This window comes from Bemisia tabaci, chromosome 6, assembly GCF_918797505.1.
Source record: "Bemisia tabaci chromosome 6, PGI_BMITA_v3".
Taxonomy (NCBI): domain Eukaryota; kingdom Metazoa; phylum Arthropoda; class Insecta; order Hemiptera; family Aleyrodidae; genus Bemisia; species Bemisia tabaci.
The window spans coordinates 45,288,287-45,302,150 of record NC_092798.1 but is presented as its reverse complement, the minus strand read 5'-3'; the positions used below and the strand labels follow the sequence as shown (position 1 = coordinate 45,302,150).

At 37.3% G+C, this 13,864-nt stretch overlaps 2 protein-coding genes across 2 annotated transcripts; one reads left to right on the top strand and one right to left on the bottom strand.

Moving 5' to 3' along the window:
- Positions 1 to 1,179: 1,179 nt before the first annotated feature.
- Positions 1,180 to 7,220, bottom strand: Pdcd4 (Programmed cell death 4). The gene is made up of 5 exons (XM_019059904.2): positions 6,163 to 7,220; positions 5,253 to 5,475; positions 4,379 to 4,489; positions 2,098 to 2,237; positions 1,180 to 1,511 (listed from the first exon to the last, which is right to left on the bottom strand). Exons 1-5 carry the CDS (start codon positions 6,948 to 6,950, stop codon positions 1,463 to 1,465), a joined length of 1,311 nt encoding a protein of 436 aa, XP_018915449.1. The 5' UTR covers positions 6,951 to 7,220; the 3' UTR covers positions 1,180 to 1,462.
- Positions 7,221 to 9,675: 2,455 nt separating this feature from the next.
- LOC109042916 (uncharacterized) lies at positions 9,676 to 13,754 on the top strand. Its single transcript, XM_019059896.2, has 3 exons — positions 9,676 to 9,943; positions 11,379 to 11,512; positions 12,007 to 13,754. Exons 2-3 carry the CDS (start codon positions 11,398 to 11,400, stop codon positions 12,288 to 12,290), a joined length of 399 nt encoding a protein of 132 aa, XP_018915441.2. The 5' UTR covers positions 9,676 to 9,943; positions 11,379 to 11,397; the 3' UTR covers positions 12,291 to 13,754.
- The last annotated feature ends 110 nt before the right edge of the window (positions 13,755 to 13,864 follow it).

Genomic DNA, 13,864 nt, shown 5'->3' with positions numbered 1-13,864 from the left:
TCGTGAACGAAAGAATCGCTGACATAGATCCGGTAACTATTATAGGTGGGATGGGATGCTTGCAGCAAATAGTGATACACCAGAGATCAACTTCTATAAACATTATGTTGACTTTGTCCTCCTCATTATTATAATTATTTTAACGAAATGGCTTTTTTGCTCAAAGAAATAATCATGTTTATTTCCCCTCAATTGCCCCAATTATCTGAAACCGTCAGCTACTCTTCTGTACAGCATAACATTCAGATAAAAACGAAGGACTTACAATTAGCTTACTGCTGACAGTGAACTTCAGTCTATGTGTTCCTCAGCTGCCATCCTCATCATTTTATCAATTAAATCCTTGGCCTTAGTGATTCTTTTGGTCAATGGATCAGTTGCGCTAGTCATAAAATTGTATTTTGATGATTTCAAATTACAGTTCAGCAAAAATTAAGGAGATCTGTCCGAAAATATTAGCAGAGATATTGCCCTTCAAAAAACGTGACGTATGACATCATTCACCACCACAGCGTACACCATGGCTTTTTCACCTGGATTTTATCTATGTTTTAAGTCGAGCAACCAGTGCAAATGTGTACCGCACTGATTGATGAATTCAAGGTGGGAGAAATCATGGTATGTGCCAACACAGTGGATGATGTCATGCTCTGTGTTCTTCGAAGGGCAATATCTTTGTTAATATTTGCAGGCGTTTTGAAGGATTTTCTTAATGCCTGATTTTCAGCTGACTTTAAAGAGCTTTGAGCAGCTAGCTTAATGTTTTGGAACACAGGCATCTTAAGACAAAAGCTGGGCTGTCTGCTTTTCCTGCATAATTATCACCTAAAAATCAATAAGCACAGATAATGTACTCAAACAAACGCAATATAGAGAAAGTCCTCTCAACTGCCACTCCCCCAGTTGTTGAGTCTCTCCTTCGAAACAATGAGATTTAATCCAAAGACGGTTATTTGACTATTTACGACTGTTCCAGAACTTACTCCCTCATAAGATTTCATTAAGGTAGTTGGATCTTCGGTGCCTCAACACAAGGAGGTTGCAATTTACAAAAAGAATATTTTTAAAGAATAAACTTTATTGAATGCAAGTTAGCATACTAATATTACAAAGAGATGCTAAGTATAAATATTAAGTTAATGAATTTATATCACGGGTGCGGTTGGAGCAAACTCTAAATTCTTTTGACGACAAATACTTCATAAATAAATACATTTGAAAACAGGACAAGTAGGACTGCAGAGGGCTAAATACCTAAGCAATAAATTTAAAATAACTAACAATATAAAAAATAGAAAAATAAAGACCTAAAAGAATCCAAACAGCTACGACAGAACTTAAATTCATCCATTAATGACACTGATACCTGTAATACTTTCTTCCGTTTAGTATAAATTAACGACTTTCAATCAGCGAGTGATTGAATAAAAAGAGTAAGTGGTAAAATATGATGAAACATCATTCACTTCAAACGGCCACCATCTCCTTCCGAAACGAATCGCTTGCGAGCTCTGAAAAAAAGAAATTTCATTAGAGAGATGAAAACATTCATTGTCTGTAAAAAAAACAATAACCACTCACCTAAATTTGGTCAAGGACACAAAACTCTCTCAGCAAAAAGCTTATACTTTTAGGAAACGATGTTGCTTCAAAATGCCTTTCGAATGTTCGGGAAAAATTTCTCAGGAAAGCGAAACAACAAATTTTGTGTCGAAATTAACATTTTTTTTAAGTGACACCTCTGTGCAATGGTGTCGATATCTTAGTATGGACACAACGGAAGACAAGAGCCTTTTATGGACTTAAATACATTGCATCATCTTCTTTGCATATGAGATTATTAACTCAATTCAATTTTTTAAACTTGGCAATACTCCAATCTTGATGGACTCAAAATTACTATTTACGATGTTTTCACTATAAAATGGCACACTTTACTTTTCTTTCTTTTGGAGCATTTGGTAAAAAGGGATTTATATGAAATGCCACTACCAATGTACAGGGGTGGTAAAGTAGATCAAAAGCCAAGATCGGAGAATTGACTGATACTTCACTGGCATTAAACTAAATAATAAGAGATTGTGAAACTGAATATACCTGATCGGCATCTTGGCCACAACATTACTGGTAATAACATCATGCTTCTCACATTGCTCCACAAATCTCTCCAAAACAGTTGAGGCCAATGGTACGTCAACAATAATGTCTGGCATGTCTTCGAATACTCTGGTAAAACCCTACAAAAAAGGAACGTTCGATTATTCAAGGGAAGTGAAGTCTGAAGAAAGCATACATAAAAAATAATTCAAATACAGCATAAAAGCAGGCATGCAGAAAAAGCAGGATCTACAGTCACGATGAGGAAAGCGAGGGTGATTTGGGAGGCCATAACTTTCTTTTTACATCCTAAATTGGACCGCGTTTAACAGAAAGGAACCAAGCCACATCAGCTATTGCCAAATTTAACTGGGCAAGTCAATTTTTTATGAGAGAGCGTTTGTAGTGATTCCGTCGAAAATTTTAAGGAATTTACTTCGTACTGTGGAGAAAATTCACTGAAATTTGCACGAAAATCCGCCCGACCGTTTTCATGTAAAAAATTAATTCGCCCAATTAAATTTGGCAATAGCTGATGTGGCTTAGTTCCTTTCTGTTTAACGCAGTCCAATTGTTGCAGGCAGTTTACACAGGGAGATACAGCAACTCGCAAAATGATAGCACTGCAAAACTTTGATACCGCAATTTGGCATTATGATCGACCTGGTTCCTTGATCTTGCAAAAATAATGAGTCTGTCAAAAGAAGGAACCTTTTTGTGCTCCTTTCTGGGGGAAGTCAGGAATTTCATACGCGGGAGAGAGGGGGAAGATACAGGGAAAATATGAGGCCTAAACTTTACCTTATGATGAGACAACCCTTTAGTGAAAGTATTAGCATAAGTTCAAAGCTGATTTTGGCAATATAGCATTGCAAAGTATACATTTTTACCATTGAAAATTTCTAATATTCTGAAGTTCCTCAGTTGATCCCTTTGTATATTCTGAGGCAGAGTAACTGATAATACTGTGCCTTAAGAAATAATAAAAAGGGATCAACTTAAGATTTCCTTTTAACCAAGGAACTTTAAAATATTCGAATTTTTCAATGGTAAAAAACGAAAACTTCTTGACGACTGCCAAAAGGAGTTTTGAACTCAAGACAGAACTTTCAATGAAGGTTTGTCTCATCATAAGGTATCTTTTAGGCCACATTTGAAAAAAATCTCTGAGTTCTCTCAAAAAGAAGCACTTCATTGAAAAGCTGTGTCCCCGCAAGGAATTGGAAGTTGGTTCTAAGATGCAGTTATGGAGTTATTCGATGATTTACGGACAAAAACAGGATTCCAAAACGGGAAGTATAGTACCTTGAAATGGTTAAGGCAAATTTTTGGTAGTCCCAAATAGTTGCAGTTATTCAATGATTTACGGACAAAAACAGGATTTCAAAATGGGAAGTATAGTACCTTGAAATGGTTAAGGCAAATTTTTGGAAGTCCCAAATAGTTGCCTTTGCCATTTCAAAGTATGAGGATTCCCATTCTAAATTTATGTTTCCATCCTACATTTATGTTTCGACAACAAATTATCATGATGAAACACAATGTTAGCAACTAAAAGTCAACTGCCGATTATAGACCAATCGACGGTGAAACTACCAAACCACGTATCTTGGTTTGCGAAGTCGCAGACTTCCTGTCATACTTTATTTTTTAAATGAAAAACTACTTAACGTCCAGTCTTGAAAATTTCTGTGATTTTTCCTCTTTGTGGAGAGAAAATTCTGTGAAAATTTCAAGGAATGATATTGATTTGGTCTACTTCATAAAAATAAAATGAGAGCGTAGATTTTTGAACACCGCAAACGAGATACGTGGTTTGGCAGTTTCACCGTCGCAATACATTGCAAGATGAAGCAACCAGGTCAGTCCCAGGACATTATGTCATGAATAGTCAGGAGAAGTTTTCATCTAAAGACGAGTGTTTTGTATAGGTGGATTCCAAGCTATCTTTTCCTATGCTTATTAACCATTTCTGGGCTCGATACTTGACATCATCCTTCTTCAAGATTTGGACTTAGCACACATTACAACTAAGTCCTCAATACTCAAAATAAGTCTGTAAGAGAACTGAAAAGGTGCTTCAATTTTATTGGGTTTTCTTTATTTTTTAATGACGAGCAAAGGTCTTTGATTGATATTCAACAGGAGATTTTCTATTAGAATCAAAATTTAAAATCAAAATATATTTTAAAATGAAGTTTGATAACCGAGACACTTTTACTTCAAGGGTTAGTCTCAATGAAGATAGATTTATTTTTCTAGTGAACGATATGATACTTACAACTTCCATCATGTCTGGTGTAATGATGATAGCATCTGAGAGAGATTTCAACAATTTCACCATTGCTTCTTCGACGTTGCTATTAATTGCTTCGAGAGTCATGACAACAGCCTGAAAATAAATGTCAAGTAAAATTAATGATGAAGTCCTTCAGAAGGGCTTTAAGGTTTAAGACATTGAGGCTGAAAACATTACCTGAGCTGAATTTAAGGAACTTGGAGGAACGAAACAGTTGTTGCATAGGTTTAAAGCTGATAATGACCAAATTATTTCGACAGCATTTGCCAGAATTAGCCTGTCCTATATTACCTATTTAATTTCCTTGCAAGAGGAAATCACATGACAAAATGCAGTTCGGATGACTCTGGATGAATACATCCATTTCTTGTTTGATAAATTGACAAACTGAAAGTTTAGAAAAAATCTCTACCACGGTGTTATTAGCAGACCTGAATGTAAGTCCTGCTGATGCCATGATAAGATTTCTTTGTAATCTCATCAACGTATGTTTCAGTGATGTCAATGGATGCAATAGTGACATTATCACTGCCTGTCTTGTTGATGGCATCGCCCGAAAACAGGCAGAAATACCCAACTGAATTCTAGAAGTAACAAATATGGTAGACACTGGTGGGTGGGAGGAGGAGGAAATATTGGGTAAAAAAGGAAATTGATATTTCCTGATGAGAATTGCTCTGTCTTGTACCTATATTGACCTAAACAATGTAGTGCGGGGTTCCAGCCTCTTAAAAATTGGAAAATTTTAGGTGATCACTGGTACCTAGGACAAGAGGATTGAACAAATTGAATTATTTCAGCACATATATCCCTGTGTCTTGTGATAAATACTAAAAGACAGAGGCTGATGGTTTACCTCATAAACAAGTTCATGATGGAAATGAGGTACTTCCAACTCTAGAAGACATCTGGTTGCTTCTTGGATGTCACCGCTGCTTAAATACTCTTGGAGGAGGAGGCGCACTTGGCGAATCAGGTACTTGACTGGCCTCAAACCGCCACCTACACCCCAAACATTGTCCAAGCGCACCAGGCCATGTTTCATTGAGAGCAGAGTATCAGCACGTGAGACAGCTTGCCTGCAACAGTTGTCAAACAGTTATGACCAACCAATATTTAAAAAGCTGCAAAATATGGCATACAAATAAAACAGCTGATCTTGGATTCTATTCAGTCCTGACATTTTCTTTCCGATTTTAAGTAGAGAAATTTGTACTAATTAAAAGAGTCTTTACAATATAGGGATGATTTTGAAAGTAAAGGGAGACAAAAAGGAAGCCATACAAAAAAACTTGGAATGTTTTCCTTTATGGAGACAGAGGGCAACCTTGGTTGGATGGTCTTTAGAACAGCATCTAGACAATGAAGTTAGTTCGAGGTAGGAATTTTTTTCTGTTTATATGCAGCGCTTGGAAGTATCGTTCAAGATTAACATTACTTTTCAGGGAGCGATCTTGTAGGAGAAGGTATTCAAAGAGTGCAACTGGTATCAACTTTGAGAAAACTGAATCCATATTACAATTTGTCCCTGAGATTTAAGATTATTGTGAATATGGGTAATATGTATCATGAGTGAGGCAGTTTTGGAAAAAATAATGATCACAAATTCTACAAAATCTCAGGTATTGGACATACCTAAAACGATTCTAAAGGAGGAAGATGAACGGTTCTAGAGGTCAACATGATCATTTTATTTTCAGTAAAAAATCAAAGGACAAATCTGTCCAAGGGAGAGGGTAGAAAACAATTTTGGAGGAAAGCACTACCTGGCATAGTCGCACTCAGTTTTCTCTTTGAAAACTTGAATGATTTTCGGAGGCAAGCAGTCGTCCGCAATGGCACGGGCAAGGAAATTACCCAAAACCGTGGGTGCATCAGGAGTGTCTAAGATGAGGTCAGGCAAATTCTTAAGTAATAAGTCAAAAGCGTTAGCAATGTCTCGTTGCTTTATAACGCGACCGTAAAGGTCCGAGATCAAGACCGAAGTCATCTCTCTTTGAGAGGGTTTGTGGTCGAGAGCGATTTCTATTGCTATTTGGGGTATCATGTGCTTCTTGGTCATACAGTTCACGTCTTCTAAACAGAGTATTACTTCCTCCGGGTCTCCATGTTCGTAATACTCCAAAATCAGAGGCTCAAGAACCTTCCGTAGCTCTTCATCGGATGCTTCCGGAATGATGGGCTGCAGTTGAATATCCCCATTTTCAAAGGAATCGCTGTCATAGTTAGGGTCCTTCTCATCAACAATATCCTCGTCCATTTCAGATCCTAGCTTGCAGCCCCAGGCTCCGGTGCCACCAGCTGCATTCCCTTTCTTGATACCTCGGTATCCATTCCTTGGTCTCCTGCTGTTCTTCCATTTCCTTGTCACCTGCACAACATTAGGCCCGGTCTGAACACTTTCCTTCGACAACTGCTTGATGATTCTTTTGGCCTTCCTCTTAACTCTCGCATCGACAAGAATATCCCCGACCGCCTTGCCGCCTTCAGAGGCCGAACCAACTTTCTCCGTCTCGTCGGCGAGTTCAACATCGACGCTCTCCATGTCTTCCATAGTGCGGAGATCAACCAGCGAGCCGCTATTAATAACTTAAACGATCATAGAAGTCTAATCTGTGCCAAAGCCTAACTACTATCACTAATGAATGTACGGTTAAGTAGATAGATGCGTAAATAGCGTGCGGAAGTAAACTAGCACATTGAAAAACACTTAACTACTTTAGTATGTTCCTCACGGGTAAAACACAACAACGGCGTAGAAACGCACGCAGCGTATGATAAGACCGAAGACGGTGCTATCAATCGAAAAATATCCGATTCAGCTTCTCACGATACTAGATGACCAGATAAGCTACACGTTCACAAAACAAAGAAGCCTGTGCGATACGGAAATGCACCTTCTGCGCAGTAAACGAAAGCGAAATTAGGTAACGCGGAATCGAATTAAATTCGGCTGCCGTCGACGAGATGCAGATGGGCGACACATCAACATCAACAATACGCACCACGCAATTCGGGGAAATTCGGATGTTTCCGGCTATTTCCGTGCTCAATATTTGACCTGAGCCTCCGCCCAGTGACCTTCAGCTGGGCATTTCATTGGCTAAAGCAATGACACGGCAAGCCGCCAAATACGAATTTGCGGGCTGTGATTATCGATGCGCCAAGCACAAACCACGCAGACACGAAAATGTATTTTTCAAGTGTTCTCAGTTCTTTCCCATCAGCTTTTGCAAAGAATTTTAAACAAAGGATAAGGCATGACTGAATTAGGATTGAAGCAGACTGGTATCAGCTTTCCGACGGGTTATAACTTTCGAAAATTGACTGCACGTTGCTGAGAAAGCACAGACTTTCAACAATGGTCTCATTTCTGAATGGGTTTTCTTTTCCTCTTATTTCTAATTTTCTAGCAAGATGGAGATTTTATCATTTCGCTTTGCTTTCACCCATTGATTGAAAGATTCCTTATCCTCCCCTTCCCGCACGACGCCGAAGTTGTTTTATTTTAAAGCGGCCGATGCTTTAAGTGCAAAGAGGAAAATGACTGAGGCAACGACTATAGCCTTCCCCACCTTGAAGAGACGAGGAAAAAACTGCAAAATTAAATTGTCAGCTAAACGCTCGGATTTACCGTGTCGATGATACACTCATTGATTGTCTTTACTTACTTATCTGGGAGGAAAAGAGACCGTTTCAGGACTTTGTAGGCAGCAAAGCGGCTTCCGCGCACGCGCGCGTTGTACTAAAGTAAGCATTCACTCGTGCAACGGTATTCCCATCTTTTTGCCTTTTTCTACATCTCTGCACATTTTAGCGAATTGAACACAGAGTGTTTTTATATTGAGCGACCATACAGCCACTGATTAAAATAAAAATAATATCTATGAGGTCATCATGATATTTTCTGCGGTATGGAAGTAATATGATCCCTTAAACATCTTCTTGAATTACGAAGTACAGTTTTGTCTGATGCAGAGTCGACTTTTTTTCTTTTTTCCCTTTTTCATGCCCTCTCCTCTTCTTTGGCATTTTAGGGGGTACCAAGTTGGCAGAAAGTTCCGCGACTACGCAAACGGTGCGGCCGCATGAAGTATCGAATAGGGCACCCCCGTGTATGGACGGAACTGGGAACTTTTTTCTGGGGGGGGGGGGGGGGCACCCCATAAGGAGGGGTCTCGAGGGTATTAAGATACCGCACCAAGGAGAGTCTGTAAAATTGAGGGAGCAATTTTGAAAAATTGATCACTTTAAAATTTCAGAGTTGAAAGATACGTCAGGCATTTATTTGGCAAAATCCCTCAAATTCCTCGGGAGGGGCCAAGTAGGTTTCTGGGGGACAGCCCCCTTCCCCCTAGTTCCGCCCGAGCCTCTGTGGGAACGTCAAAATTTTGTCGCGCAACTTCTCTCACGGTTCTGCATGTTTTAAGGTGATCACGACTTCTTTACAATTAGCACTAGTACTAGCTTAGGATTGGTGATGAATTTTCGAGTCTTTGAGCCCAAGAACTCACGGTTGTGATAGCGACAGTCCTTCGCGTAAAATAACCGCCTCAATTCACTGGAACATACGTGGATCCGGGTGGGGGGAGGGGGGGGAGGGCGCCCCCATGTTTGCCCAATAAAGAGGAAGAAAAATTGAACAAAAAAAAAAGGATGGACGCTTAGAGATTTGATAATAATTCATGACGAAATTGACTCAAACTGGTTGTTAGATGCTTTAAAATTTTGAAAATTTTTTGAGGAAGCCCCCGGAACCCCCTCATGCCTTCCCCTTCGTTCTAAGTGTTCAGATCCGCCTATGACTGGAATTGTTTCTACCGGCCCAAGTAGCAAAATGAAAATATTTTATGAAATAAAAAATTAATGAAAAAAATTTAGAAAATAAAGAAAAAGTAGCTAGTATAAGGAAAGTAGACAGAAAATTTGAAGTGAGTGTCACTATTTACCAAAGAAGTTAGGTCTATTTCCTGTCTGCAAAATGGATCTATTTTCCGTCTAGAAAATTGATAGGGCTATTTCCTTAAGAAAAAACATCCAAAAACCTGATGAAAAATTGGATATTTTCTTTATCTATTTCTTAGAAATTTAAAATTCAGAAAACAGGTAGAAAAAATACAGAATGTAGACAACAAAATTGTCTGTTTTCCTTGTAGGTATTTAGTGTCCGGAACATAGACAGAAAATAGACGTTTTTTTAATAATTTTTTTACTTCTAATTTATACATCTATTTTTTTTCCATTTTTTCTATTTTATTTTTCTGTCTATAAAATAGACAATTTCTAAATGAGAGCTAGACAGAAAATAGAACCCCATGCTACTTGGGAGGGTAGACCTTTAATTATGAGACCAGCTGTATCATGTGAGCTGCAGATTTTTAGTTTCCCCATTTTTCTATTATCTTAAGGCTGGTTTTCCCGTCCTCTGTAGAAGGGTATAAATACATTTTGCTTCCAGTGTTGGATATTATACCTTTCAGTGCTTTGGACACATCCACATTAGTACATCATAACTCAACACATCTTCATTGCTTCCGTTGAAAGAAGGTAAGGTGCTTTCTGGTTATTTTAACATTTTATTTTGAACATAAATCATTTTCAATTTAACCTAAGTCACCACTGAATGAGGGAGGATTGTGAACATCTTTTCACTTGATACACAATAAAGTCACTATCCCTGCCTTTCGTCGTTGTAGGGGAAATATGAAAAGGAGCCAAGATAACTTAATTCACGATGTACATTTCAGTATCAGTTAATTTTTGTGGCAAAAAGCTTTCATTAGAGATTTGGTTTTTTTTATTAAAAAAAAAAAAAAATCCCCACCTCTTTCACATCTTAAATTTCACTAGGATTTAGGATGAACTAATGGAAATAGGAGCGATGGTGCTGATGGTTTATGAATATCATCTGCCATATTTTTTACATCAGAGACTGTTAGCCTTTAACTTTTTGACCTAGGAGTAAGTAACTTCTTATTTATAGAGCACTATTTGACATCATGAGAGAGGGAAGATCTTTTTAAAGAATAAAGTTTTAATTGAAAAAGAAGAAGATGAACGCACACCAAAAGAGCATTGCACTGCTGATGAGCTCAGGCAAAACACTGGCGTGTGAGCATTCAGAGGTTGCTACATCTTGCTGACACAATATGAATTTTTTGAGTATCCCCTGGATATTTTTCTTGAAGTTTTTCAGGAGAGTGTGTTGAAAATTTATAATGTATACCTTTCCAAAAATTTAAAGGAAGAACATACATGACTTTTCTCAAATAAGACTATTCAATTGAGGAAAATTTGGCAACATTTAATTGAGGCACTGGATGCGAAAAGGGCATTTCTCGGTTGCAGCATTTCAGAGTTTCCTCTAATATTTCATTCATTGTAAGGAAAGTGAATGCATCCATTTCACTAACAATTTCACTGAATATTCCTTAAGATTCTACAATTTTCTACGGAAAGAATTCTGGAAAAATCACCCAGAAAAGGCTTCTTCAAGGGATTAATTAGCAACAGAGATGCTGAAACACCGCAATCGAGAAGTGCCCTTTTCTCATCCAGTGCCTCAATTGCTCATACAGTTATTCCTTAGCACGACAGTGAAAGGGCTAAAGATTTTTTTGGATTCTATTCAGAGAAAAATTTCTTGTGGTACATGAAATGTGTTTTGCCTATAGTTTTGCAGGCATTAAATGCAAATTTGAAGTTTCGCATTCTCGTTACTGGGACTTCCTTGACCTTAACTCTATTATGTGCACATCTGTAACTCCTACAGATGGAGTGCATCTATGATTTAAGAAAACTTGTAATTGCCTCTTTAAAACTGATTGAAGAACATTTATACAAAAAACTTTACGAGGACTTCTAGCCCAGCTCGTAAGAAGGAAGGACCAGAGCAATTGGAGTTTCAAGATACCATCTCTTATCTTTTGTTACCTTTCAATTGTTGTATGCGTAGTGTTTTGCTCATCACTCTTTTTTGCAGGACATAAGTGAAAAAATAAATGGCTGCTTCAAACAATACTGTGATGACAATGATTGTTGCAATAGTTGTGGTGACTATTTTTTCAGCTGCAGCAGCCGATCAAGGTTTTGCTACATTCTACACACAATACACCCGTAAGTGTGCCATCTTTTCTGCATCAACCATTACAACTTTGACAGGGATTTTCTATAATTCATTATTTGCCGTCCTGGAACTTTGAATCACACTGCAAAAAGGTCAATTTTTGGGCATTTTTTGCATAACATGATGCAGAATTAACCTACTTTACAGTTAGTTCTTCTGTTTCACCCTCCCTTCATCTTATGACACATTTGGCGAAATTGGTGTTCAGGCACAACTTAAAACTTTTTGCTGACCTACAAAATTCTAATATTAAGACAAAATTCTGGGCAACTGACGCAACTGACCCAAAGAGGTTGAAAATCACACAGGCTTCCTCTTACTGAGTGTAAAATAAACCTGCAGCATTTACTAAACATCCATATCAAGGAATAATAATCGAATGAAAAATAGTGCATGATAAATTGTAAAGTGGTTGTTCATAAAATACTAAATAATTTTCATAAAGTTCAAAATTTGTATAATTTTTATCTGTTTCTGTTTTCAGCTTCAGCGTGCAATGGATTTCAAAATGATGGCGTTATGATTGCTGCAGCAAGTGATCCAATATTTGCCAACAAGGCAGCCTGCAATAGAAGGTACAGGGTGAAGTGCATTAGCGGTACCAATGCTGTGGCCAACCCATGCCGGAGCGGCTCGGTTATAGTCAAAGTTGTGGATCGCTGTCCTTCTCCACACTGCAGAGGGACCCTGGACCTTTCTCGAGAGGCTTTTTCAAGAATAGCGAATCCTGATGCCGGCAAAGTCAAAATTGAATACACACGTATATGATCTTCATAAAAATTCTTAGGTGTAACAATTTAGTTCCTACAGTTGCTAATAGCACCTGCTGATCTGCCACCAAAAAATCAAGTAAACTTTTCATGTTGCTTTTCTGTTGATATTTTTCCTGCACATTTGTTTTAATTTGATTGATCCTTTTATGAAGAGCATGCTTCAGTAGAGGGAAACAAGGTGTGCAACACACTTCAGAGGATTGAACCTCAGAACAGCCAAAATTTCTCTAAATATTTGTGCACTCTTCTCAAATATACTGAAAAAACATTTGTACCATTACCCTCTGTACATTGTAAAACCTTCATTCAGTGAATAAATACAACTATGAATTAAATTTTATCCCTTGATTCTAATAATTAAGTTTTAGAAAGTTTTCCTTTAAATTTGTCAATACATTCTTGGAAAATTAGAGATTTGCTCCACAAGCAAAACTCATTTCAGAGCCAACTAGTCAAAATTGCTATTTTGAGAAGTGAGGAGCTTCTTGAAATTTGAAATTTCATACACTATGATTAAAAAGGGCTTTGGTTAATTCAATTATTTTTATTTAACACTCCAAAAATTAAAAATGAACCCTTCACAGAACTAAAAAGTTTAAAAACTTTCCAGGCAATACTGTTTTGTACAGCACATAATCGTCTTTGACCGTAAATTGTTTGATTACAATTTAAACCATTTAATCATGGAAATATGATAAAAATTACAAAAGAAAGAAAATTGGAATTAAATAATACTGTAAAAGCCAAGATAAGGAAAGGACTTCAACTCTAATGTGTCATGCACTTGTGGGGTAAATTAAATGGAAATCGCTGAATTTAAAAAAACTCAAACTTCCCTAGCTCCTATTTCTTTATTCTTACAGCGTTTTGGAGGATTTGCCACCCTCCCTCTTTAGCAATAAGAGCACAATTGTAGACTATAGTTGCGCTATCACCGCTGAAGTGGGAGGGCCATGGACACTACGAGACAATGTATGGATAAAGAAATAAATAAGAAAAGTTTGAGTTTTTTAAGTTAAGGGATTCTCATTTTATTCAGTTTGGTACTTTCCTTGTTTAACATTTATTTAAGCTTACAAGTTACTCTCACAAAAATCCTATGTGAGCTTTAAAATGAATTTTGTACTGAGTAAAGTAAAATCAGTGAGTGAATGGACTTTATATTGTGTAAATTGAGAAGTAGTTGCCACTGCAGAACATAATACAGTACTTATTTTTAATTTTTAAAGGGATTTCAACGGAAGATACAAAAATTGCAAGAGGTCCCATAACCAGGAGATTCAAAAATCTGGCATCATCAAATATATATCACCATGGAAGAATCAACAAAAAATACAGTTTCTCACTTGTTGAATCATTCATTTAATCAACTGTCAGTCAGTTTTTCCAATCAAATGGTTCACTATACAAGAGCATGTATTTTAAAATTAAAAGCTTCAATGCCACAAAAAAAAAAAAATATCCTAAGAGAAAAATCTAGAACCTCTTTCAAAAAATAAAAATAAAATTAAAAAAATCTAAGAAATTAGAATCATGCCGGGCTAGTGTAGATATAAATTCAATTCCTAT